Consider the following 26364-nt stretch of genomic DNA (forward strand, 5'->3'; position numbering starts at 1 on the left):
ATAGGTATGGCCTTAAAAGGGGTGCCTCCTACTATTCATTGGAAGCGGAGAACCTCGGCATAGCTCCGCTCCGTTGGAGTCATCTCGGCTACGGCACCGAGTCCGAGGTCGGATGAAGCTACCTATCTTCCGAATAAGTCAATGCACGGGGTTGGCATACTCGACACCTTAACTTATCTTGGCTACCTGTTATCATCATCACACATTTAATCGTTCTGAATTACCTAGCAATTGACTGATTTCCCACCCTATAACCCTTATTATTATCAACGTACCTACTTGAGGTAACATGGCTGAAACTTCAACAACTCAACCTCCCGCCGACGATAAGATCCTAGTCGAAGCTTCCGAGGCGCGCAAGTTCGTCGAGAACATCCTCGAAGGCAACGGCGTACCAAAGCCCAACGCCGCCATCGTAGCGCGGTGTCTCGTAGCGGCGGACCTGCGGGGCGTCGACACGCATGGCATCAACCGGATCCCGTCGTACATGGCGCGCGTGCGCAGCGGGGTGCTAGACGCGGCCGCGTCCCCGGACGTCGCCAAGGTCACCCCGGCGGTCGCGCGGGTCGACGGGCGCAACGGCTTCGGGTTCCTGGCGGCGGAGGCCGGGATGCGCGCGGCGTGCGAGATGGCGCGCGAGCTCGGCGTCGGGATGGCCGGCGTCCGGCGCTCGAACCACTTCGGCATGAGCGCCTGGGTTGTCCAGCAGGCGATCGACGCCGGCATGATTAGCCTCGTGTTCACCAACTCGAGCCCCGCGCTCCCCGCGTTCGGCGGCCGCAGCAAGCTCCTGGGCGTGTCGCCCATCGCGTGCGGCGCCCCCGGCGGCAATCCGGGGAAGCCGTTTATCCTGGACATGGCGCCGTCGGTGGCGGCGCGGGGCAAGATTTACAAGGCGAAGAGGAGAGGCGAGAAGATACCCCTAGATTGGGCTCTGGATGCGGAAGGGAGACCGACGGATGATCCGGCTGCGGCTTTGGAGGGGGTTATGCTGCCCATGGGAGGGCCTAAAGGGTCGGCGCTGGCGATCATGATGGATGTGTTCTCAGGGGTACTATCAGGTGAGAACTCTCCCACAACCAAAGCTACGTGATGTCGGTCTCTTCTAATCCTAGGTATGTAATACACACAGGCTCTGCATTCGCAGGCGGAGTTACCGGCCCGTACGACCCCAGCAAAGCATCGGATGTCGGCCATTTCCTAGTGGCTATCAAGCCGGACCTATTTATGAGCCTCGACGAGTTCCGGGAGCGCATGGACATTTTGTATCAACGCGTCGTGGGCTCGGATAAGGCCGCTGGGGTCGAGCGTATATACTTCCCGGGAGAGATCGAGCAGCTGACGCAGGAGCAGAGGGAAAAGACAGGAATTCCGTTCGTGCAGGCCGAAATTGATGCGTTGAATGAGGAGGCGAAGAAAGTCGGAAAGCCTCTTCTCGTTGTTAAGGGTCAGTGAAGAGAGTACTAGATGGATGACAAGACGTGGTATTCCAATTACTTATATGTATGTCGTTTTAATCCAAGCCAAAACATAATATATGCGAAGTAGTCTTAGGTAAGGTTAGGTACCTGTCATCCCCTGCCCTAGGGTGAAAAAATATACCATCACGCCGGCCCCTCAGCACGCAAAAAGTCGAAATCCGCCCCCTGATCTGCCTGATTAACTGACCTCATATACAAGCCTCTATACCCTCTCATCTTCTCCCTCGCCTTCCACGGGTATTTCGACAAACCATCCCCCTCCTCCTCCTTCTCCTCCTTCTCCATCTCTTCCCGCCTAGCCTCCCTCCTCCTCTCAATCTCCTCGTCGCTAATCTCCACCTGCAAAAGCCTCCTCTCGACATCGCACGTAACCACGTCCCCGTCCCTCACGATCCCCAGCACGGACCCCGGGCTCGCCGCCTCCGGCGCCACGTGCAGGACGACGGTGCCCCCCGCCGTCCCGCTCATCCGCCCGTCCGACACCCGCAGCATGTCCGCGACCCCGCGCGCCGCCAGCGCCCGCGGTATCGGCACCAGCCCGGCCTCCGGCATCCCCGGGTGGCCCACAGGCCCGATGTTCTGCAGCACGAGCACGCTGTCGGGCGTCGCCGCCAGCTCCTCGCCGTCGATGCGCGCCGCCAGGTCCGCCGCCCCCGCGAAGACTACCGCCGGTCCCGAGTGCTTCAGCAGCCGCCGATCCTTGGACGCGCTCGCCTTCAGGACGGCGCCTCCCGGCGCGAGGTTCCCGCGCAGCACGACGAGCGACGAGGCCGGGTAGAGAGGAGCGTCGAAGGGCTGGATGCAGCGGAGGGCTTGCGGCACCGGCATGGCGCGCTCGCTATCTAGCGCTTCTCCGAGAGTCTTCCCGGAGATTGTCAGCGCGTCGAGGTGTAAGATCGGCCTGAGTTCCCGCAGCAGCGCGGCCATGCCGCCCGAGTTGTGGAAATCGGTCATGTAATTGGAGCCGCTAGGTTTTAGGTCGACGAGGAGAGGAGTGCGGCACCCGATCTCGTCGAAGGTATCGAGAGTGATTGTTCCCGCAACGGCGGGATGCCGGTTGATGATGGCCATTAGATGCACTACGGCATTGGTCGATCCGCCGATCGCCTGCAGCACAGTGATGGCGTTGATAAATGATTCACGCGTTAACAGGGACTGGGGTTTCAACTTGTCGCCGGCAGAGATAACCCTCACGGCGTTGGCACCGGTTTCCTCGGCGATTCGAAGACGAGCTGATGACACGGCTGGTGCTGTTGCCCCTTTAAATGGCATGAGGCCGAGTGCTACCAGGATACATGCCACTAGAGTCTTCAAGTTAATCAGTTGCCATTTAGGTTCGCTATGGGGTTGGATATAATAGTATCTTATCTTGTAATAGCGAGTGAAGCAGATAGCGAAAATGAGTAAATAACGACTCTGAGAAACAATTCTTACTCGTGCTCGCCGTGCCCATAACTCCGCAAGTACCAGCCTATATTTTAATCTTCAGCAAATCCCCAATACATACCTAAGGTACCTAATATCTCCCGGGAAAAGAGGTAGGGTTCCTTTGAAAGAACTTACCGTTGGCGCGAGCTCTTCATTCAGCGCCGCAATGTCTTCGATATCAGTAACGCCAGCACGGAAGTTCGCCCAATTATTCCGGCAGTCGGTGCACGCCCCGATCCGCACTCCCTTATGGCTACCCGGCATCATCGGCCCCGTGACGAGGTGTAGGATCGGCTTGTTCGCCGATATCCCACCCATGAGCTGCGCCGGGGTCGTCTTGTCGCATCCTATTTATTATGCGGTTCAGCATTATAAGAGATATATATATAGTAAGAGGTAGCTACCACGCACCGCCAATCAGCACCACCGCATCAACCGGCTGCGCCCTAATCATCTCCTCGGTGTCCATGCTCATCAGGTTCCTAAGGAACATGCTGGACGGCGCCGCGAACGACTCGTGGAGGCTTATGGTGGGGAAATCTACCGCGAGCCCCCCCGCGAGGTGCACGCCGCGCCGCACGGCGTCCAGCAGCTGCGGCGCGTTGGCGTGGCACGGGTTGAACCCGGACGACGTGTTGGCGATCCCGACGATCGGCCGCGACAGCGCGTCCTCCGAGTACCCCAGCGCCTTGATGAACACCTTCCGCAGGAACAGCGAGAAGTGCGCGTCCCCGTACGACGTCAGCCCCTGCCGCAAACCCCGCCGCGAGTCCATCGCCCGCGAGAGGTCGTAGTCCTTGTTGAGCTGCGCTTCCGCCTCGGCGGCCCCCGCTTCGGACTTGATGTTGTCGTTTGGCGCGCTCGATGACATTGTTCATAGGAATCGAAGGGCCAAAAGGAAATATTCGTAAACGAAATATGTATAAGTTGGAATCTGAATCCAATCCAATAACAGGTAGGGTAACTTGTATATACTACTACCACTAACACTACTATCTTCCCCCTCCCCCTCCTCTCCCTCCAGCAGGTACACTAATATGCGGGACCATGGACCTTGGAGAATCCCGTTAAATGCTACCAAGAACTGCGGGGGGACCACTAGGTTGCATCACGACATATTCTACGAAGCTTACCTAAAGGGCAACCAAGACGATTTAATACAAAATGACACCGACAGAAACAGAAAATCTCCTTAAAGACAGCAAGAATAACAAATGTGAGCATGAGAGACATTAAAATTCATTGAGCAATCATCCCTGTTGGGTCACCTTTTCCCTAGTCTACATGCAAATACGCCGCCAACCAACCGACGGTGGTTGTTTTTTTCGTGAGGGGAAGGGATATAGTGGGTAATAGGATCATGGTAAGTGCAAGACCATCCTGGAAGACTTTTTGTGTTTTCCCTCGTGTCTCGCTATGCCGAATGAACCATCAAGTCCTATTTTTCCCCCTCTGGATACCAATGTCAATCCAGCGCAGATGAGCATCAAAAACACCTATGGGAGACTCTAGGGACCCTAGCCAGCCGCCCATCTATAATCCATGACCTAATTCGCCAAATAATGAGAGACTCCTTTATCGGGAGGACATAGCCTTGGTCACAAGCCTCTTAAGGGCAAGCTCCTTCTTCTTCAGATCATCAGCGCTAGACTCCTCAATCTCAAGCTGAGCCATAGCGTCGCTGAGAGACTGCTCGATCTTATCCTTCTGGCCACGCTTGAACTTGAGGGACATAGTAGGGTCGGAGATGATCTCCTCGACGCGGCTGATGTACGACTCGAGTTGCTGCTTAGCCTCGAATCGCTTGCTGAAGGCCTCATCGCTGTTCTTGAACTTCTCGGCATCTGTAAAATAGGAAGTTTAGTTTAATTTTGCTTTGACGACTCAAGTAACACAGGAGTATAACTTACCGTTGATCATGCTCTCGATCTCAGTCGAAGAGAGCTTACCAACCGAGTTGGAGATGGTGATGTTGGCACTGCGACCAGAGGTCTTCTCGGTAGCAGTAACCTTCAGGATACCGTTAACGTCAACCTCAAAGACGACCTCCAGAACGGCCTCTCCAGCACGCATGGGGGGGATAGGAGCCAGAGTGAACTCTCCGAGGGAAGTGTTGTCTTCACAGTTGACACGTTCACCCTGGTAGACGGGGAACTGCACGGTCTGTTGGTTGTCGGCAACAGTGGTGAAAGTTCGCTTCTTGATCGTGGGGACGGTTTGACCACGGGTAACGACAGGAGCGAAGATGTTACCCTCCATGGCAACACCAAGGGACAGAGGAACGACATCCAGAAGGAGGAGGTCGGAGGTATCGGCAGAAGTTGCCTTGCCAGAGAGGATACCGGCCTGGACGGCGGCACCGTAGGCAACGGCCTCGTCGGGGTTGATGCTCTTCTCGAGCTTCTTGCCATCGAAGAAGTCGCTGAGGAGCTTCTGGATCTTGGGGATACGGGTAGAGCCACCAACAAGCACAATCTCGTCAACAGCGCTCTTCTCAACACCAGAATCCTTGAGGACCTGGGCAACAGGCTCCAAGGTGCCGTTGAAAGCCTTGGCGTTCAGGTCTTCGAAACGAGCACGGGTGATCTGGAGGAAGAAATCCTCGCCATCGAAAAGCGAGTCAATCTCGATGGTAGTTTGGGCACCGTTGGACAGGGTTCGCTTGGCACGCTCACAAGCAGTCCGGAGTCTTCGGAGAGCTCGCGGGTCACCAGAGATGTCCTTCTTGGTCTTGCGCTGGAACTCCTTCTTGCAGTGCTCGAGCAGGTTGGTATCGAAATCTTGTCCACCAAGATGGGTATCACCAGCAGTAGCCTTGACAGTGAAAACACCACCTTGGATGTTAAGGAGAGACACATCGAAAGTACCACCACCAAGATCGTAGATAAGGACGTTACGCTCCTTGTTGGACTTGTTGGAACCCAGGCCGTATGCGATAGCAGCGGCAGTAGGTTCGTTGATGATACGGAGCACGTTCAGTCCCGAAATGGAACCGGCATCCTTGGTGGCCTGACGTTGGTTGTCGTTGAAGTAGGCAGGGACAGTGACGACGGCCTTCTCAACCTTCTTTCCGAGCTTGACCTCGGCAATCTCCTTCATCTGTAAAAAATTTGTTAGTTTATGGCTCAGCAAGATATGCATGGCAGTGTTGGATAATTACCTTGGTGAGAACCATGGCAGAGATCTCCTGAGGGGAGAAAGTCTTGGTCTCTCCCAGGTACTCAACCTGGACAACAGGGTTGGTACCCTGCTCGACGACCTTGAAAGGCCATGATTCAATATCCTTCTTGACGATAGGGTCGTTGAAAGGTCGGCCAATCAGACGCCTGTCGCAAAAAAAAAAAAAAAAAAAAAAAAGAGATTAGCTTTACGGTCCCGCGGTAGAAAGAGAAATTCTAGGACTCGGGGTCAAAGGTCAAAACATACTTGACATCGAAAATGGTGTTTCGCGGGTTCATAGCAGCCTGGTTCTTGGCGGCTTCACCAATTAAACGCTCCTTCTCGTTGAAGGAGACGTAAGAAGGGGTAGTAAAGCTACCCTGCTCGTTGGCAATGATTTCGACATTGTTGCCCTCGTAGACAGCGACGCAGGAGTAGGTCGTACCTGTTATTCACACCAAGGTGATATATGTTAGCCGGTTGCCCATCACAACATGAAAATTTCCCAACGGGTCGCAATGCGCCAGGATGCGGGGTGAAATGTGAAGCGTGAAGTGGGATGTCAGAGAAAACATCGTATAGAATAACAACTCACCCAAATCAATGCCGATGGCACCATCGTAGACTTCTTCCGCCATTGTGAAGGTTCTTTTCAACTGAACAAGTTCACAGATACACTTGGTGATGCGGGAGAAATTGTTCGGGGACGATGGACCAGAAGGTATGGGAGGGAATGAATGTATGGAGGGGGGATTCCACGAATTTTTATGCGGGCGGTGAAAATAATTCCAATTCTCAATTTTTTTTCTTTTCCCCCCCATCCCACCTTTGCCGCCGGAACTAATATAATTCCGGTTTAGCTTCTTAGGGTACGTACTTGGAGGAATGGTTAAAGTTCAGGGTCCAGCCTTTTGGGTTGGTAGAATCCTGCATTATTACTGGACTGCCTAACTTATCTCCACCCCACCAAAAAAGGGTCCTCAAATAAGTTTTTTTTTCTTTCTTTTTTTTTGCCTTGAGCCAGAAAAAAAAAAAAAAAATATTGGTTTCAGCGCACATTCAACAATTTTCAACACTACCTCCTACTTAGGTAGCTCCACTGCCTAGTCGACGATACCTACCTACCTAATTTACCCAAGGTACCTCCTAAACTTGTATATAATTACCTAGGTACCCTCAGGTAAAACTTTTATCAATTTGTAGTAACTCATCAATTTGTAAGAATGGGATTGATTCTTATATCGAGGTAGCTTAAGTTGTTAATGCAACGCAACGCAATTAACTGGGGAATCAACCCCGTAATGCCCTCGGAGGAGCTCCTAGCAAAACTTCCACCGTAACGAATCTCTCTACAACATATAAATACCTAGGTATGTACCTGACTTGTCCCATTCGACAAAATGTACCTGGGTAATCGGATCCCATACCTTCAAGTTCCATCTCCATACAGTGCAACTCCTAAGGTCAACCGCAGAGACGCAAACTAATAAATCCATATAAGACAACATCATACCTAGCTAATTTGTGTTGGTTATTTATACTGTCACTTGAAAAGCCTGCCATCAGTGTCTGAGCACGTTTAAGTGCACCACGAACTTCTCCATTTCCATGGTTAACCCATTCGGTGCCTTCTGGCCTTTCGGAAGGGCTGCCACTAAAGACACTTCGATTCGGTTGAGACCGAACTGTAGAGTAACGTCGAAAACCAATTCACCTGGCTTGTTAGGCTGAATTTGGGGAGGGTATAAGCGCGCACCATTGTGTATCACATTCAACTTCCATTCACGCTGCTCAGCCTCCAAAAAGGATGCCACCTCTGGCTTAAGTCGGAGACGATAGTAGCTGGTGGGAGCATTCAGAACCAATTCCTGCTGGGTTTCAGTTGGACTAGCCGGAATGGTGATTAACATTCGATTCTCAATCTGAAGCTCAGGATGAGACATGATGACGAGACTGGGCATAATAGCTTCAGATTGTTCTGCGGTTTGATCAGTAAATATCCAAGTATACCTTAGGTAGGTAGCAGTCAAGGAGAAAAAAAAGAAGAAAAAAAAAAAACTCTTACTGATTGGACGCGGCCGATACTTCTGAGCTTCGAGGATTTCAGCAGCTGATAACTTTGGAGCTGGTGGCGGCGTAGGAATGTCACCATTTGGCACAACGTTAGGCAGAGTGTTTGGCAGGGCGTTTGGTACAGCATTTGACGCAGGCGGTATCACCGGTGGTGCAAAATGCTGATGAGTTGTAAACGCCGGTGACGGTCGAACGGCGTCCTCAGATTTCGTTAGCGCTGCGGCCGACGGACTAGGAGGGCCTGCAGACGCTGACATGCTTCTGGCCTTCTCAAGTTGACTTAAGCTGACTGGAGTTGCTGTCGAACCACCAAACGGGTTTCTACTAACGGGTGTGCCATTGCGGGTGACCTCTTCTTCTCCAGATTGGCCTGTCGCCGGGGCTGGCGATCCCGTGGCACTGTTTTTACCGCCAACATGGATAGTAATCTTCTTAGGATGTACGGGAGTCTCTGAGTTGGGTGGCATCTTTAACTTAATCTTCGGCTGTGGCTGAGGCGGCTCTGGAACATGCAGCTTAGCTTCTTTCAATTGCTCTTGAAATAGTTTCTGCAACAGTTAGTCAGTGAAATTAGCCATATAGGATAAAAACACTTACCTCAAGCTCCTGGGCCATGAGTGAGATCTCGCTTCCATCTTCGTTGTAATGGTAGGCATTCTTCCAGATTAAGCTGGCCTGATCCTCAAAAGCAAGCCAGCTCTTGAAATCTGTCACGTATGTTGCCCCTCCTCTACCATGCTGACCTCGGACTTGTTTCTGCAGAGCCTTGAGCGATAGAGGCTCCTTGATGATCTCGTAATAGTCTTTAAGCGATCGAGGCGGCAAGTAAATGAACGGCTCGAAGTACGGATATTCGCCACTCCAGGGGTTGTTAGTTGACTGTAGTTTGACGATGTAAAGGATAGACCTACGTATCATCTTTCTTTCGGAGTAATTCCTCTACAATCTTTTCCTGCGCTTGCTGAAACGTCAAGCCCTTGTACGGTACACCTTCATAGTGAGTATCGGCTTTGCCTGGCGTCGGTCCACGATTTGCAATTTTTCGAGCGTGTGCAACAGGATTCTTAGGCGGTCGGCCGGGTCGTCGTCGTTTTCGGACTGCCGGGCTTGGTTCGCCGCCATCTTCTCCATCTTCGTCCTCTTCATCCTCGTTGTCCTCGTCAGCTTCCTCATCCTCGTCATCAATTCCATCAATTTCGTCTTCTTCCTCACCATCCTCACCTTCAGCTTCGTTATTCTCAGCTTCTTCATCCTCTTCTTCTTGATCTTCATCTTCTTGACCTGCTTCATCCGCATCGGTTTCCCGGCTGGCTTGTACATTCTCTACGCTAGCCTCCTTTTCTTTGTCTCCCTCGTCCTCGGCATCTTCATCTCCTTCGTCTCCTCCCCCTTCTCCTTCTTCCTCTTCGTCTCCTTCTGCTTCTCCTTCCTCTCCTTCATCTTCTTCATCTTCTCCTCCTTCTTCTTCATCTTCTGCTTCATCTTCTGCCTCTCCTTCTTCTCCTCCATTATCTTCTTCTCCTTCATTATCTTCGGGCTCGGGCGTCGGGGGTAGTGGAGTAGCAACAGCCGTATAGCTGCCAGTCTTATACGCAGGGTTGTGCTTCGTCATCAAGTTGCTAACAGCTTTACGTACTCGTTCGGCATCGCCAAAAGTTGTCGAATTGCGCTCGCTGACCTCTTTCGAATTTTGAACCATACGCTTGAGGTCACCCTCTAGAGCAGATAGATTGGTATATTCGCCCTTTTTCAGCTTTTGCTCGATCGATTCAAGGGAAAGGGGGAGCCGTATTTTCTTGTAGTATTCTGGGTCCTTGCTTCGAGAAGGTAGTTTCTCGAAATAAGGAGAAACTGGACGGCCACTATAACAGATAAAGAGTCAATTATTTTGTTTGCGAGTTGCATTTTCCCTTGATAGGAAAGACGTAGGGGAAAGAGTAAAAGGGGAACAAAAGGGGTGTGAAGGGGGGGTACATCGCATGCAAACAATAATAGAAAAGACCTGCACATACTTTTTGTCGGTAGTAGCTCTGATTGATTCTAAAATGCTTAATCCGTACGCGGTAGTTGATTCAGTAGTCTCGCCATTCGAAAGGTCACCGAATTCCTAGATTAGCAACAAAATTAGAAATAAATAAATAAGTAAGTAAGTAAATAAGGGGGTATAAGGGAAAATAGGGGGGGAATAGGGGGACAGGATGCCTAATGCTGGAAAATTTGGAGGGTTGATGTTGTGAGCATGCGGATGGACAGGGTGTTGTTTAGAGGACAAGGCGTTGCATCTGAATAGCTGTTTTCGTAGCTTTTGTAGCTTTTGTAGCTTTTGTCATAAACCACCCCCGCCTTCTTCCTCTAGCTTCAACTTCTATCTCTCAAAATAGTCCACACAATAGGCTCACATCGCATCGCATGGCAGCGCATCGCATCACATCGCGGCTGCAATGCACGACCAATGTAAGTAAGCAAGGCAGCCGTGTTGCGGCGAGGCTTACGCGCAATGCTGTGGAATGTAAATAGCGATTCGGAGCAGATGACGCACCTCAACTAGTTTGCGACGCTTAGCAGCTCGGTCATTAGGATCATTTGCCGAGGATTCGATGCCATTTGCACCGGTAGCCTTTCTCTTATTTTCCATTGCTGCGGTAGAAAAAAGATGGCAGACGCATCTGGAAGCGGACCGAGGCGTCACGGCTTAATAGCCTGCTGTATTGCGAAACCAATGGAGAAAGTCAATAAACTTTTAGCTCCTGAGATAATGGGGTTGCAGGGCCTTTGACGCGATGCGATGGTGGTGATGATTTGTGGATTGTCCGACGCGGATTGTTGGTACCGCTACTAACGTAAGACGGGATAAGGGATGGGAACCTTTTTCGATCCTCTTCGGCTACCTTTTTTTAGTCAATTAAATCGTCGAATTTGTCGAATTAGTCAAATTGATCGAATTAACTTAAGCAGACAAGCATCTCTACATTAAAAAAAAGAAAAAGATACGCCAAGAAGAATGGAGGATTGCCGCAATGCAAATAGTTGATATGCTAACTTATGTCAAGTCTTCCTGCGAAAGGCGTCGATGCACACAACGATATTATGGGGAAAGCTTTCTTGCGCAAAAAAAAGGTTGGTTGAAGGTAACGGGGCCACGAGCTGCCAGCTGGCTGGCTTTTGTTATCACGCGACCTTGCCGGCCTTGCCAGTTCGGTCAGTCGGCAAGTCCAGCCCACTTAGCAGGCTAGGTACAAAGTTACCTAATGTAGGTACATAGCACCTGGGAAGCAACCAAAAAAGAAGCCTGGACCCAATCTCTCCTTCCTCTATTACCTCTAGCCGCACGGGCCTAAATATGTCATACCAGGTCGCTAGGTAGGTACCTAGTTGTTCATTCTCAGTCTCCGCAGTTCTGTCAGTGTCGTCCTGCCAAGCCCCCCCTGCCCCTCAGATAAGCTACGGATTTGCTACACAATGTGGCTTATCCTCTACCAAAAAGCCCCCACTTCAAGCACTGTTTACTTCCACCCTGCGCAACCAAAATTTAGGGACCGCAACTTTGACCTTTTAAGAATCGCGCTCTTATCCTCCCAAAATACTTAATAAGCCTACAACCTTCAACCTTCAAGTCGCAACTTCTTTTTCTTTTACGTTTAGGCTACTTTAAAGTTTGCCTGCAAGCCTTCAAAACAATCTACTGTTTGATAAGTCTGTTTCACCTGCGCGCAAAGCCTTACATAATTATTAGAGCACCCATTATCCGTTCCGACAAGCAACAAGCAACCAGAAGCATCTTTTGCTTTTCCTTCTTCCTCACGCGACAGCATAGATTTTTTTCGCCGGTCGACACCTAGTCTCGCGTTCCTTCTTCCTTTCTTCCCAATACGAAGAACCGTCTGAAGTCTGCGCAAGCTCGCGTATTTAATAAGCTGCACGATTGGAAGAAAGCTATCACTTCTTACCTCTACCCTCTACCCTCTACCATAGGAACTTCATCACTTCGTTAGCCACAATGCCGATGGACATTGATATCACTCGTCGCAACAAGACGCCTCGCCCCCTTACCGACGACGAGCGCGCGCGCCTCGAAGAATACATCGACTCGATCCACTACTCTGCTCGGTATGGCTTCACAAGACAATCTAGCGATGCGAAGGGGTTCCATAGTAATTTACTAACAAAAGGGAATAGCTATTCGGACAGCGAATACGAATACCGTCACGTCCAATTGCCGAAAGCCATGTTGAAGGCCATCCCCAAGGACTACCATGACCCGTCTAAAGGCACACTGAAGCTTCTATGGGAAGATGAGTGGCGCGCGATCGGTATTACTCAGGTAGGTCGCCATATGCCATTGATTATAGAAGTAGTCAAGTAAGCTAATAAGGTGTGAAAATCTATAGAGTCTAGGATGGGAGCATTACGAAGTCCATGAACCAGAGCCGCACATCCTGCTTTTCAAGTAAGATCTTCAACCCAAGTTCTAGCCGGCCGAAGAATACTAACCTTGCCAAGGCGACCTCTCAATTATCAAGCTCCTCAGTGATTTTACCAGCAACGCAAAAAAAACTAGAAAAAAAAAAAAAAAAGAAAAACAAAGTGAACGCTGACCTCTCACCGCTTGGGAAAATCGACTATCGTTGTAAACTACTCTTGGTGCGCCCGTCCACTGCATAGCGACATCTGCATTTGTTAGGGGATAATACTTCGCGACGATTTATGGCCGTTCTTAATCAAATCCAACTCTATTCACTCATCTGATTTGGAGCTCGACCCCACCTCGGCGCAAATGGGGCTGTTCTTCCCCGTGGACGGCGTTTATAACAGTAATAAGGTCAAATCATACGGCAGTTCTCGGCGTGGAATACATACGGATGATAATGGTGGTTATTGGTATCTACTCGGAACACGAAGGGAATCTGAGCAGCTCGGTTGTGAAGATAACGGATACTCTAGAATAATAAGGGACTAACCTAGATTCTCTACGAGCCCGCGCTCTGTTCCTATCGGGATATGAATAGCCACACATTGGTCAATTACCTTTGGGTTATTAGAGATCCATAGGGACTAAATGAATAGAGAGAGAGTATCATGACATTTGAAAAGTATTGGGAATTGTGATTTAATTAAAACAAACTGTTGAAGCATACGGCATAAAAAATGCTACCTAGATCTTGGACCTGTCAACTTTATTTACCCTTGATGACTTTGGATATTTTAGCTGCACTTAATATATTGAACATACGACTAATGCTTGCCGAGCCAATAAGTTTGGCATGTATGGTGGTAAATCACGTACGAATATTGAAGTGACAAGCTATCTCAGAGGACATCGAAAATGACGATGTTAGGTAAATGCCCCTGTATGAGTAATGTACTTACGTACTGCGGTGTGCCGAGATGCAAACCAATAAATGTCATCACTCCACTCCGCTCTCTCTTCTGTGCAACCAGGTACGAGGTATCGGCAGGTTACAGACGACGAGTGGAAGCTTCCGGGCTACCGTTTCTAGAACGTCCTTTAATAGATTAGCACATGCAAGGCCGCTTAGGTACACGCTATATGCTACATGTAGGTAAGTATCCAATACATATATGTACTTAAGGTATCAGTACGTAAATGAATTATCATTGCTGAGGGGATGCAAGCTGGCAACATTCCATTATCCGTACCTAACCTAAGGTAAAAAAAGAAAAAGTAAATACGGAATGTTTACAGACCACCATCGTATGACATGTAAAAGTGAACACGTTGACAGGTTTATTGATGAAATATACTTGGCTATAATAAATATATTGAGTCTTGATTTCCCACCTAATACCTCTTGAAGTTTGAACAGCGAGAAATAAAAAGGTTTTAAAAAGATTCAAAAAGGTTAGGTGGCTCTAACTTTACATCATTTACTTACCTAGGTACTATCTGTACTTTATACATCTGATATACCTTAGGTACATAATAATATGTACATATCCCTAGTCGCTACTGGAATTTAACCGCTGCAGCGTATCAGAGCTGCTCTCCTCCAAGTTCCGTTCCTTACAACCTTTATACTACCTACATCATACGTATCCTTTATTTATTTTTATTAATTTAAAACCGAAAGGGGAAGAAAGACCCCAGGCCTTGTCCTGTCTTCTCCTCACACCTCACAATCTAATAATAATTAGGGTGTCCGACCATCCCACCACCTATATACCCGGCACCAGTCCGCCGCTATGAAGTCCGCCAAACTCTTTTACCTATCACTATTTGCGCTTTGGGGGACACCTGGGCAATGTAAGAGCAGAGACGCTCCAGATGATTCATGCGCAGTATGTCGCCTTCGTTGAGAAACGTAGCTACCTATCTATGTCTCGCCGCCGGTTCACTGGCGGCGACGACATCGCAATACCAATTACTTATGTCTAACGAAAATGAAACCGTCCAGATCTCACCCCGCGCCATCGTATCAGATGCTTGTGCTTCTTTTTCCACACTCGAGAAACTCAACCGCAAAGTCAAGCCGGCCTTAGACGAGCTAACTAAAGACACCGACTTCTTCTCCCATTATCGCCTAAACCTATTCCATAAGAAATGTCCCTTCTGGAACGACGAGAATGGCATGTGTGGCAATATAGCCTGTGCCGTGAACACCATAGATAACGAGGAAGACATACCCAAGATATGGAGGGCAAGCGAACTCAGCAAGCTGGAGGGGCCGTCGGCAAAGCATCCCGGGAAGAAGATCCAAAAAGAACGGCCAAAGAAGCCACTACAAGGTCTATTGGGAGAGAACGTGGGCGAGAGCTGTGTAGTAGAGTATGACGATGAATGCGACGAACGAGACTACTGCGTACCAGAAGACGAAAGCGGGAGCGGCAAAGGCGACTACGTCAGTTTGGTCCACAATCCTGAGCGTTTTACTGGGTACGCCGGCGAAGGCGCTAAGATGGTATGGGATGCCATCTACAGGGAGAACTGCTTCCAAAGGTCTTCTTTCCCGCAATCCGCCTCCCTTGGGATCAGCCCTGTGGCTAAGGGACCTGCCGCACAAGATTTCCGCAACGTCCTCCAAGATGCAGAACGGCAGCAGATACTGCAAAAACACCAACAAAACCCGAGCATTAGCTTCGCGCAGACCGGATTAGAGAATGGGGGAGAGTGTCTCGAGAAGCGCGTCTTCTACCGTGTCGTCTCTGGTATGCACGCAAGTATCAGTACACATCTTTGTTGGGATTTCCTAAACCAGACAACCGGCGAGTGGCAGCCCAATCTTGGATGCTACAAGGCTCGGTTGCACAACTACCCCGAACGGATTTCCAACTTGTATTTTAACTATGCTCTTGTCACCCGTGCTGTCGCCAAGATAGGCCCGCACTTACAAAACTACACGTTCTGCACTGGTGACGAGGACCAGGACGCAGCTACGAAATCCAAGGTTCTCGCTGTAACTCAGAGCGCAGCCTCGGTACCTCAGATTTTCGACGAGGGCCTCATGTTTAAGAACGGTGAGGGTCCGTCTTTAAAGGAGGATTTCAAGAATCGATTCCGGAACGTCAGCCGCGTGATGGACTGCGTGGGTTGCGACAAGTGCAGGCTTTGGGGCAAGTTGCAGACGGCAGGGTACGGCGCGGCGTTGAAAATCCTATTCGAGTTCGATAACGACAGCGAGGATATCCCGGAGTTAAAGCGAACCGAACTCGTGGCACTCTTTAACACCTACGCCAGATTGAGCAGCTCTATGAATGCTCTTGTTGGATTCAGGGCCATGGTCGAGGGTGAGGAGAAAGCCACTCAGGGAATACCCGACCGGGCCAAGAAGCCGCACGCGGTAGGTATTTCAAAGAGCACGCCCGAAGCAACATCGGCAGAGGCGGATCTAGAAGAGGAGTGGGATAAGGAAGAGGACGACGTACCACCAAAAAGAGAACGTCGCAAACCAGAAACCGTCAGCGAAATGTTCGATGAAGAATTTTCCAAGGTATTCAAGGCATTTAAGATCGTAATGAAGTCTTGGATAACCTTTCCGAGGACGCTGTAAGTTAAAGAGACACATCTACTATTTCCCCACTGCTGGAATGCTAACATGCGTGTGATAGATTCTATATCGTGATCTCGGAGTTATCACGCCTCTGGGAGTTCTACGTCGGCTTGCCCGTCTCGCCCCGTACCTGGGGGTTTGAACGGCCTAGCCTCGACGAGTTGTAGAATATATACTTTTGTATATTGGAGGATTCACATTAAGGATACCTACCTAACCTAACCTAATGCATAGTGCATAAGGTCAGGCTCACCAGGCGATTTTGTGTAGTGCGCCTAACGTTACTGGCGATAGCATTCCAGATAGCATGCATGCATCCATTGGAGGAGTTTTGGGCGTTTTGTCTTGTGGATAAGGACGGTATACTAGACCGCAGAAAATAAGACGGGTTTTTGTCATCATGTGTAGCATTTCAATCCTTATTGACGTTCGTGAAGGTAAAATGTTATATGTATGTTACATTACTTATTAACCTAGTAGATACATTCACCTCCTTATTATCCCATTGTCCTACTAAAAAAAAGAAAAAAAAAAGCTTAGCAGCCTATCTCTACTCTTCCATGTCTTCCCTGTGCGTAACTAGATTCTACTAAACAACTGGGACTTCGGCATTACATTACCATGACATGACATACAATAGTCATTCGTTCATCCATTCATTTCTCTCAGCCCAAGCATACGCCACCATTCACTCACCTCACCCACCCACACCACCACCCCTCTTCCCGCGCACCGGCAGCTCGACAAACGTGACGGCGTTCCCGATCTTGGCCTTGACGCCGCGCACGGGGACCCGCATGGCGAGTACCTCGGCGCGCGGGCCGGCGGCGGCGGCGAACACGCGCTGCGTGCGCTGCGCGACGTCCGGCGTGGGCGGGGCGAAGGTCCATGCTAGGGAGATGTGGAAGGCGTCGCCGGTGCTGCTGCTACTACTGCTGTTGTTGGTGTTGGTGTTGCTGGAGAAGGCGTAGAGAGGCGGTTGGTCGTGTTCTTGCACCAGGGCGTTGCATCGTTGGAGGAGGGCGGAAAGTTCGCGGTTATGTTGCTGCTGCTGGTGGGTTGGAGGTGGGTTATTGGAGGTAGGTGCATGTTTAGATACCTCCTTTGGACTACTTTCTCCCCCTCCCCCTCCCCCTTTCCCTTTTCCTTTCCTTTTCTTGGTTTCCCCTCCACCTGGCGCAGGAGCAGAAGCCGAAGCCGAAGCAGAATCAGAATCAGCAGTTCCCACCCTAAGCACCAGGAACGAGCGCTCGGACTCGCTCGTGCGGTGCCACTCCAAGCCGCGCGGCGCGAGGTCGAACGGCGCGACGCCGCTGCTCCCGATCCGCGCGACCAGCTGCTCCAGGAAGCGGTCCTTCTCCGCGGTGCTCAGCACGACGGGCCGCGACAGGCTGATGTGCAGCGGCTGCGGAGCGCCCAGGTCCGACGTCAGGAAGGACGTGACGTCTACAGACAGGGGAGTCAGCGCTGTCTGGAGATCCGAGAGCAGTGTGGACAGGATGGTGCGCTGCGAGGCCGTGGGGTGCCCTGGGGTTCTGTCAGCAGCGAGCGTCTGGTGTTGGTGTATGGTTTGGTTTGGAAGACTTACACTCGATGTACAAGTGGCTCGGCCAACTGCCGGCTCGGTGGGGATTCACGCGCTTCCGGCCCTGGTGCAGCGCGGGATCGTCCGATGTGCTTACCCGCACGGTGGACGCGTATAAGTCATGGAAAGAATCAGGGAGAGGCGGGAGTGTAATGGAATCCGTTGATGGCTTTTCGTGAGATTTCTTTTGCCTTTTTGCTGTCAGCAGTAGTAGTGCTGCTGCACTTGCCGACACCGTTTCCCCAGCTCCAGAGTCCGAGTCGGAAGAATAATCTACTAACGCCATTTATATGCTTATAAGCAAGCTGTAGGTATCGCAAGTATTAGTTATTATAACATGTCTTTATTCTTATTATAGCTATTCTTATTATTATGTTTTTGTTGCGGGAGAAGAGAGAAATGTTATCGAGAACGCGTATGGCTGTGAAACTTCGATAGATGCAACCAACGGATATCTGATATATATTTTGATATATCGGGTGGCCCTCGATATTAGACCCTGCTTTGGTGTTACTCGACCCGCATTAGCGCCGCGGCCTGCAGGGCTGAAAGGAAGCATTAGATACCTCTTACATGTATGCAGGTAGCCAGGGTATCCCATAACTCTTAAACATGTCTTTATTCTATAACCCCACCTCATTGATATGGAATACTTGTAAGCGTACACTTACTCCAAAACGCAACAAATTACCTAAATACCTAATGCTACGTAAAAAGCTTTTATATCATTCTCAGCAATAAAACATAGTAGTATTCCTGATTTACCAAACCATATGTAGTTGTTATATCTGTTGCATGTAATCTCTTTTCGGATGATAACCCCTTCTATACTCGAGGTCATCATGGACAGCAGTGTGGAACTCGAGGTGGCAAATACTCGTAGTGTTCGTGATGGACAGTATAGATGTGGCACAAGATGTTTCTATCCATAATCTAGTGCTAAGAACGCTGGGTTATAACTTACTTGGATTAGCAAAAGAATATGCCTACTTATAAGATTGGAAAGAAATTGGAGTGTTTAAGTTAAAGGGTGTTTAATAGGAGATAAGAGCAAGGTAAACAGTCTTGAGGTCAAGGGACTAGCCTAGTAAAGTAGCAATAGAAAACTTGTTTATTTAGGGCTAGAGATGTTAACAGGTACTCAACTGAAGTAGATAAACTATAGGTAGGTAGATAACCTTAGAGACCCTTCCCTTGAGAGTGTGTTAGTACTTCAATGGTATCTACTAACTCTATGTCACTTGCTCTTATTAGGCATTCTCTTCTCATTTTAACACCATAGTATTACACTGCTATACCCGTGCTATACCATTTTGATATGCTATTTATACCGCTAATCATCATCGCCGACCGTTTGCGGTGTCACTTTGGAGCTACCCCTGTCATCTACGTCATGTCTTACGCTAGCATCGGTTAGTGGGACGGGCAGGGGTATGCTCCCATGCAAGAACGAGAGACAAGCTTTAGCTACCCAGGTACACTTTGGATGTACCGGGTCGGCTCTTACCGTTACATCATAATCATGGGTTGAACGCGTGTGTTGCAGGAAGTTGCGGGAGCAGGACTTTCTGAGTTGGCAGTCAGGGCAATTACCTATTAACTAATCTTTCCAAAATATGTAATAGACCAGTTACCTGATTTTTGGTTCCCAGTTTGGACCTAAACCTTACCAACAATTTACTACTACACCAAGAGCCGCACCCAAACCACCTTCACAACCTTCTCACGCAGAAGCTACTTCAAAAGATTAATATTAAACTCGAGTCTCTTAAGAAGGAAAACCTAGTCAAAGATTACAACTCTCCTGCCTCGCCTTCAAACAACCTTATCTCATAGAAAGAGACCCCAAGTCCAAAGCTTAAGCCAAAGTTACGACGACCATTCATTGTTGAAAGGCTAAAGCTTCGCATCGAAACTACCTTTTCACGAATTCTCATTAATTAAAAAACCAAAAAAAGAAAAAAATGTCTGAACGCCCTTTAGACGCCATCAAGCGGGCCACGAAGGCCGCCGATCGTGCTCCTCATCTTCGCAAGAAGAACCGCACGAGTGCCGACATAGTTGACGCCCTAGACACAACCGGCTTCGGCGGCATCTATCACCACGACGGCCCCTATGACGCCACGCTTGCCGCCCGAAACAGAGATAAGAGATACGCTCCCATAGAGGCTGTCAAGTACGGCAATATGGAAGCTCTCAAGGCCACGCCCCGAGAGAATGTCATCGATTCCTTGGAACGTCACGTCCCATTGCAAGGCACAGCCACAATCCCGCCTGGAGGGCTGGACTACAGCGGCCACGTCATGCAGTACGAAGAAGGCCCCGATCTCATGCGGGAAGAGGATGCTCCCGGTGGTCCGTACAAGCGGTGGGATCACATTGTAAGTCTCTAACCTACCTAAAAAACCTACCTAACCTCCTACTATTACCTTCGATTACGGCGATGCTAACCATAGACGCACACGTAATTAGAAGTACCACCCCAACGACCTAAAGGGCAAGGGCGAACCATCCTACACCGTCCAGGAAGACCTCAAGCGCCAGAAGCATCTACAACGCAAATCCCTCAACCGCCGGACCGATGGCGCCTTTGAGATGCAACCCACTACAACTGGTCGCAGCACCGCCGTTGCTGGTAAATCGGGTGGCGTCGCTGCCGTCCGGCCGCGTAGCGCCAGCCTGGAACCTACTGCGGGTCCGTCCGGCAGTAGTCCTAGGGGAAAGCGCCTTGGTGACGGCATCAAGAGACGCATCGGTAGCATTCGGCGAAAGCATGACGACGTCTAGATGCTTCCGTCCTATGTGGGGGCGGGGTGCTCTTGCCGTCGCCGATATCTCACATACTGGCCGTTCGATGGGATTACCCAAAAAGGGTTTTTCTCTTTCTTTTGTCATTATTATCTTGAGGCGTTAGGGTGATATAGAGACAGGATTGCACCGCGACGGACTAGGAATTATCGTGCTCATGTGTGGTTTATTAAGGAGTCCAGATTCTGAAAGTTTTATTGGTGCAGATTGCGGGTGGAACAGACCCGAAGGGCAGGATAGATAGGTATGGCGAGGTCGGGATAGTTACCTACCTCCTGAGTACTGGGTCGGATTTATAAATCTGGGATGCTACGGGGGAAAATATAAGAAAGGCTGTGCCCATATTTCACTGGTACATGGTATTTAAGCCTCAGGGGATATGAACGGTGGATTAGGTTTGGCTTGGTTTAATTTCTCTTCAATTTTTTCTCATGCGTAGCAAGGCCAACGATATCTAATGATTATGAGTTTGGTAGAGATGCATAGCATGGATTAGGATGAGGTCTTACTGGTATAGTGAGAACCTGATTCAAAAGAAAGAGTCGATAGAAGAGGGTCCAAAAAGCTATTCTTTATGCCAATGAAGAAATATAACATCACCTCACGGACAAGCAAGTAATTTATCAGTCACCTAAACAACAAGCACATACTTTAATTCCGCATCAGGGGTTAAAATTCATCGTCCTCTGCCCTACTCATATCGAAAAATGCAAAGCGGATCGATTCTAAGCCAACTTAATTAATAGCCATACATTATCGTAAGATAGAACCGCCACACCGCCTCGAACTTCCGCAAAGGTTGTCTAGGTATCTAACCTAAGGTACCTAACTAAGGTTAAATAGGATATAGGTATGTACCTAAAGTAGGTAGTATCACACGACCAATAAGTACCTAACCTAGGTTCCCTAGTTATACCTACTTGAGTACCCTAAGAGGTACCTACGTAGGTAAGTAAGATTACCTCTCAAAGATATCCCAATCCGTTTGCGCCCAAAACCTCCCTCAAGACATCCCTCACCTCGTCGACGCCGGCGAACCCGACGCGTCCCGCGATCTCGGAGCGGCGGCCGGCGGGGAGCTCGTTCCAGCGGGCGAGCAGGGCGCCGTCGACGACGTTGCGGCCCATGCCCGCGTCGACGCCGGGGGGCAGTCGGCCGACCACGCCCGTGGAGGCGGGGGCGCGGTAGTCCTTGGGGTTGAGGCCGGCGTAGTGCGGCAGGGAGGAGAGGACTTGTCCCGTTAGGAAGGATAGGCGACGGTACTGGGGCTCGGAGAGGGGCGCGAGGGTTGCTAGGGCGCCGGTGGGGGAGGCGAGGAGGAGGATGGAGGGGGGTGGTGCTGGGGAGGAGGAAGAAGGGTCGTTGTTGTAATTGTTGGCCGAGGTACTGTTGACGTGTTGGGAGAGGTAGTCCGAGTCGGGCGGGAGGGTACGGGGGAGGAGCATGCTGCGCGTAGGAGGATTTGCGCCGGCGGAGAACGTGGTTCGGTGAAGGAGGAGGTGGCCTTGTAGAGACTTTGGATCTGTTTCTTCCTGTTAGCGTTTTTGTTTACGACACGGTTAAAAGGATACGAGGGGACGGCCTACGATCGGGATCAAACTGGAGGATGTGAATACCACCATCTGAATCGCAGGCCACTATCAGAAGCTCATCCCCATCGGGTAGGAAGTCTACCGTCAAGACTTCCAGCTTAGTGGAGCTTTTACCAAAGAGAACCATTTTATAAGGCTCCTCCGTATATCCCGTAAACCAGACCCCCTTGACAGCATCAGCCATAAGGCAGAGACCAGTTCCTTTGAGCTCGCGAACTGCGGTTACGTAGCAGCTCATATCCATGAACGCAACGGGTAGAAGTGTGCCGTCCTCCTTCAGACCACGCACCATGCACTTCTGCCCTTGCGCAACAAGCATCAAGCCTTGCGTTCCTATTTCAGAGATAGCTGTGACAGCACCCCTAGGGATGTCCTCGTTGGCTACAAATTTTAGCTTCTTGTTGGTTTCGGGCTTTCCTGGCTCTGGAATAACCGTGACCACATCATAAACAAGAACTCTGCCTCTTATGGGGAGATCTTCTCCGCGGGACACGGCCGTTCCGATGGCAATAAGATGTTTTCGCTCATTAGTCGCCTCGGAGACTTCGAGATTGAGTGTTTCAATACACATTATCATCTCACATGGGTCCATCTCGATAGTATCAATGACGGTCCAGCTGCTAGGGTTTATTAGCTTGACCTGACCTCGCTCTACCACAGGTTTAAATGTGAGGTCTTTCTCATGCTGCCATTCTTTATGGTAGTCATCCTCTTTCGGCAGTTCAAACGGTTCTAAACTATCGCAACCAACAACGAAGGTGCCTGATGGAGGGTGGTAGGAGATGGAGTGTACATCAGCTTCTAAAGGTATTTTCTTGAGAGACATGCCTATCTCGGCGTAAGTGTTGTTGTGAGTTGGGATCTGACAAACACGTGCGATACCCTTCGAGTCTGCGTAGATGAAGCCACGCTCACAGCCCTCGGTATGAAACGGACTCATTCCTCGAACACCATCGCCATGTAGTCTCAGAACCTTGGGTAAGGTCTTTGATGATTTGAGAATAAAACTCGGAGAGCTACCAGGGAGGAAAATAGTTTTATATCCGGCAATGTTTTCACATCGTCTCATCGGCGGTGGTTTTCGCATTTCATCATCTTCATCGTCTACCGGCACAACCGGATCTTCTGCTATGACTGGGTTGGGTAATTTTTGAAAGTGAAGTGTCGCAGAAAGCTCCTGCGTAGTAGTCGAAGGTGTACGGAAGGGTTGATATATCGTCACGTCGTCGTTATCATGACGAACCTAGGCACACATAATAAGCAATGCGTAACAAGCTTTAGGGAACTATAGTTAACTTACAATCAAGTACGGGCTCGAGGAAGTCATGTCTCCAAGGTCAGCCACCAATATCTCCTTGATAATTTCCTTGGCAGTTCCTCGTCTAGCAGCATAATTTGCTGATAGAAGAGGCGGTACAAAGGGTAAGCCTTCTGCAACATATACGGGCTTGGAGAGATCAGGCAATGCATAAGCCTATAAATATTAGCAAAGATATCGAGAATATCCGCAGAGCACTTACATGCAGAGCGCCAGCCTTGCTAAGCAGGAACATTATAATATTTTCGCCAGATTTCGCGCCTTTATCGGTCTGACCTTCGGAGAATACGCCGGATTTGTCTTCGTATAAACAACCAGTTGCCCATTTAGTCGAAGTGAGCGCCGTATCTTCCTTTTCAAGCTCTTCGAGTTCCAAGTTCTTATCTATCTTTGCAATAAATGCGCTCGCATCGTCTCGAACCAGTAGTAGGAAAGGATCGGCTATGCTGGCAAAATCAACCCTCGGTTCCGCACCTGTCTCTTCATCGAGCATTGGCAGAATCTGGGTAAGTCCAAAGCCTGGTCCCGTATTAGTACCTAGATACTTAATTGAGGGTAGGAGATAGCCCTACCTCCGTCATAGCAGTGGACGGCAGTCTTAAGAACTTGAATAATCCTCCTATGATTGCCCATGGTACCGGCTTCGATGGTAAAGCCAGCTGCTGGTTCAAACTCCGTTCCAGTCAACGCCTCAAATCCAGCACCTGTTAAAGCATACACGTCTGAGGTCTCATATCCATCCAAATCTACCTTAGGAACAATCATGAAACGGTCGTATTGGGCAGAGGTCTCATATTCTGCGCCAATCGACGTAATTCCCTTATCACCTTGCAACGACTTTGGTATTGGCTTCTGTGCAGCCATGGTCCAAAATCCTCTTGCTTCTGGGAACTCGAAACGTCCAATAACTTTCGGTTGTATTTCTCGATTGATTATAGCAAGTGAGCCGGCACTGCCTCGGCCGCAGGCGCAAACAAAGCTGAGATCGCTAGTCACACCAACTTGGTTCTTCTGCTCTTCCCCATCAGACGGCATTGCCTGTCCAAGTGTGAAATCGTTAATAGGCGCGATGCTGATAAGGCGATCGTGTATACGGAAGACGAGTTCCCCGGACTTGCCGCCTGGGGTGTTAGTAGAATATGAGGGTTGGGCAGCCGACGCGGTATCTTCACCATATAAATCATCGTCGTCTTCTAAGTCCTCCATATCTTCGTCATCCAAGTCGAGGTCTATAGAGGGATCTTGTATACGAGATTTCCTCTTTCCAGTCTGCGCCTGCTTACGTGTCCAACCGATAACCAACGAGTCGGCGCCATCGCTACCCGCAAATAGAGAGGTCTTGTTCAGTTTGCTCAAAGTCGTAACACCGGTTGGTATGATAGTACCGCCATTCTCCGGTGCGATTAATCGAAGGCTTAGTCCCGACACTATCCTACCGTCGACTCTAAACGTAATGATCACCATTCGGCCATCGTTGAGGATCATCAAGAACTCTCCGTTTTCTGCGGATAAGACCTCGATTTCACATCCTTCGAGCTTTAAGCCGAGCTCGGTTTGATCAACCAAACTAAAAGAAGTAGTGTGCTTTGCAAACGGGTTGACACCCACACCATGTGACTTTCCAGACTGGTCGATATGTATGAGTTCATTGGTACCTACTAAGAGAGCGCCACCAACTGGAACAGGAAGCGCGATGACCCGGAATAAATCTTGTGGGAGGCCTGTCACTGATAGAATAGTGGTGGAAGCCTTTTGCTGGATATCCAAGGTGAATACCATGTACGACAACTGGTCTTTTCGGCCTAGAACCGATGATGGGGACACAGTTGAAGACAATATACCAAACGTTGGTTCTCTATATTCGTGAAGAAAGGCAAGGTGCACAGGGTGGATTAGGCTAGGATCAAGATTTGGCAGTCGAAGGACAAATGAGGTTGAATACGGTGTCTCTTCATTGCTGCTAGTTCCATTTAGTAGCGTAGTGGAAGGCTCTTTCACCGGCCGCGGTCCATCCAAGTCTTCATCCCAGTCCTCCATATCTATACCTTCTTCCTGAATCTTGAATTGGATGATAGCAAGGCTCCGCGCCCCGAACTTCAGAGCAGCACATCGACTACTCGGGTCCGCTGCTAGAAAATTGACATAGTGGCTCAGAGGTGCGGCCCACGGGCTGCCTTGGAGGTCTTCTTGTTCATAGTAATGTATTGAGGTGGTGTTTATCGAATTCTTCTCTGGATCCCACTCGACCATACTAAGCTTCGCATCCTTGAATGCCAACAACAGTGCTTCTCCACCCGACGCACTCGTTTCCGTCTTGATGCGCGCAAGGCCTATGATGGTCCCAGCCAGAGGGAATTCGGCAACGAGCACCAATTTCGTATAATTCGAACGGTCAGACCTGAGCAGAACGGAGTCACCGCCGAGGAAGGAGGCTTCAAGGCCATCATCGTCATTAATTCGGGCATCGTAATGGTCCGTTGGTCTCGAGGATTGCAATTGGCCGTTTTGGGCTTTATCAAGTTCAGCAGATACCGACTTGGTCGCGAAGATCTGAAGTAGAGAAGCTCTTGCGACAACAAGATTATTACTCTGCGCCGTGATGAATGGAAGGCATAAAGAATGTGTGACAGCCGTAGGCGGCGTCAGCTCCGTATAACACTGCATCTTCGACCCTTTTTCCTCATTTCAGACGCGTCTTTAAAAAGAGGTGACGTCGGCAGGGCGCAAAACGTTGGAAAATTGGCGACAATGAAGAATGATGAAAGGGAAAGTTGGAAGCTTCAAGCGCGCTACAAGGCCTAAGCTAGGTACCTAGGTACGGTCGTAAGTACACGACGTGCAGCTACCAGCTAGGTTAGTGATAAGATAGTACATTATGCTGTATATGCATATATACGTGAGCTCAGTCCGGTTG

The 26364-nt window shown here is 49.7% G+C and overlaps 9 protein-coding genes across 9 annotated transcripts; 4 read left to right on the forward strand and 5 right to left on the reverse strand.

Moving 5' to 3' along the window:
• The first annotated feature begins 48 nt into the window (after positions 1-48).
• F4812DRAFT_119971 (putative malate/L-lactate dehydrogenase) lies at positions 49-1476 on the forward strand. Its single transcript, XM_047929454.1, has 2 exons — positions 49-1061; positions 1133-1476. The coding sequence occupies exons 1-2, from the start codon at positions 290-292 to the stop codon at positions 1453-1455; spliced, it is 1095 nt and encodes a 364-aa protein (XP_047787702.1). The 5' UTR covers positions 49-289; the 3' UTR covers positions 1456-1476.
• On the reverse strand, positions 1349-4286 carry F4812DRAFT_119947 (dihydroxy-acid and 6-phosphogluconate dehydratase). The gene is made up of 4 exons (XM_047929453.1): positions 3321-4286; positions 3045-3256; positions 2916-2952; positions 1349-2782 (listed from the first exon to the last, which is right to left on the reverse strand). The coding sequence occupies exons 1-4, from the start codon at positions 3778-3780 to the stop codon at positions 1605-1607; spliced, it is 1887 nt and encodes a 628-aa protein (XP_047787703.1). The 5' UTR covers positions 3781-4286; the 3' UTR covers positions 1349-1604.
• A 198-nt stretch (positions 4287-4484) lies between these two features.
• On the reverse strand, positions 4485-6706 carry F4812DRAFT_461700 (hsp70-like protein; the record flags this gene model as incomplete). Its single annotated transcript, XM_047937912.1, has 5 exons — positions 4485-4753; positions 4820-6008; positions 6070-6235; positions 6336-6513; positions 6664-6706. 5 exons carry the CDS (start codon positions 6704-6706, stop codon positions 4485-4487), a joined length of 1845 nt encoding a protein of 614 aa, XP_047787704.1.
• Positions 6707-7630: 924 nt separating this feature from the next.
• Positions 7631-10776, reverse strand: F4812DRAFT_452357 (Bromodomain-containing protein; the record flags this gene model as incomplete). The annotated part of the gene is made up of 6 exons (XM_047936337.1): positions 7631-8046; positions 8134-8689; positions 8739-9000; positions 9053-10003; positions 10154-10248; positions 10681-10776. 6 exons carry the CDS (start codon positions 10774-10776, stop codon positions 7631-7633), a joined length of 2376 nt encoding a protein of 791 aa, XP_047787705.1.
• An 895-nt stretch (positions 10777-11671) lies between these two features.
• On the forward strand, positions 11672-13420 carry F4812DRAFT_438523 (regulatory subunit of cyclin-dependent kinase). The gene is made up of 4 exons (XM_047935007.1): positions 11672-12248; positions 12318-12462; positions 12530-12588; positions 12642-13420. Exons 1-4 carry the CDS (start codon positions 12139-12141, stop codon positions 12670-12672), a joined length of 345 nt encoding a protein of 114 aa, XP_047787706.1. The 5' UTR covers positions 11672-12138; the 3' UTR covers positions 12673-13420.
• Positions 13421-13876: 456 nt separating this feature from the next.
• F4812DRAFT_438527 (endoplasmic oxidoreductin) lies at positions 13877-16747 on the forward strand. The gene is made up of 3 exons (XM_047935008.1): positions 13877-14438; positions 14555-16143; positions 16206-16747. The coding sequence occupies exons 1-3, from the start codon at positions 14343-14345 to the stop codon at positions 16312-16314; spliced, it is 1794 nt and encodes a 597-aa protein (XP_047787707.1). The 5' UTR covers positions 13877-14342; the 3' UTR covers positions 16315-16747.
• Positions 16702-18156, reverse strand: F4812DRAFT_120117 (uncharacterized protein). Its single transcript, XM_047929455.1, has 2 exons — positions 17736-18156; positions 16702-17674 (listed from the first exon to the last, which is right to left on the reverse strand). The coding sequence occupies exons 1-2, from the start codon at positions 18016-18018 to the stop codon at positions 16845-16847; spliced, it is 1113 nt and encodes a 370-aa protein (XP_047787708.1). The 5' UTR covers positions 18019-18156; the 3' UTR covers positions 16702-16844.
• Positions 18157-19135: 979 nt separating this feature from the next.
• Positions 19136-21172, forward strand: F4812DRAFT_438531 (uncharacterized protein). Its single transcript, XM_047935009.1, has 2 exons — positions 19136-20113; positions 20205-21172. Exons 1-2 carry the CDS (start codon positions 19697-19699, stop codon positions 20517-20519), a joined length of 732 nt encoding a protein of 243 aa, XP_047787709.1. The 5' UTR covers positions 19136-19696; the 3' UTR covers positions 20520-21172.
• A 5-nt stretch (positions 21173-21177) lies between these two features.
• F4812DRAFT_120131 (CPSF A subunit region-domain-containing protein) lies at positions 21178-26317 on the reverse strand. Its single transcript, XM_047929456.1, has 5 exons — positions 24023-26317; positions 23653-23969; positions 23433-23606; positions 22127-23375; positions 21178-22062 (listed from the first exon to the last, which is right to left on the reverse strand). Exons 1-5 carry the CDS (start codon positions 26112-26114, stop codon positions 21506-21508), a joined length of 4389 nt encoding a protein of 1462 aa, XP_047787710.1. The 5' UTR covers positions 26115-26317; the 3' UTR covers positions 21178-21505.
• Between the last annotated feature and the right edge of the window lie 47 nt (positions 26318-26364).

Source organism: Daldinia caldariorum (genome assembly GCF_022478825.1).
Source record: "Daldinia caldariorum strain CBS 122874 unplaced genomic scaffold F4812scaffold_15, whole genome shotgun sequence".
Classification (NCBI taxonomy): Eukaryota; Fungi; Ascomycota; class Sordariomycetes; order Xylariales; family Hypoxylaceae; genus Daldinia; species Daldinia caldariorum.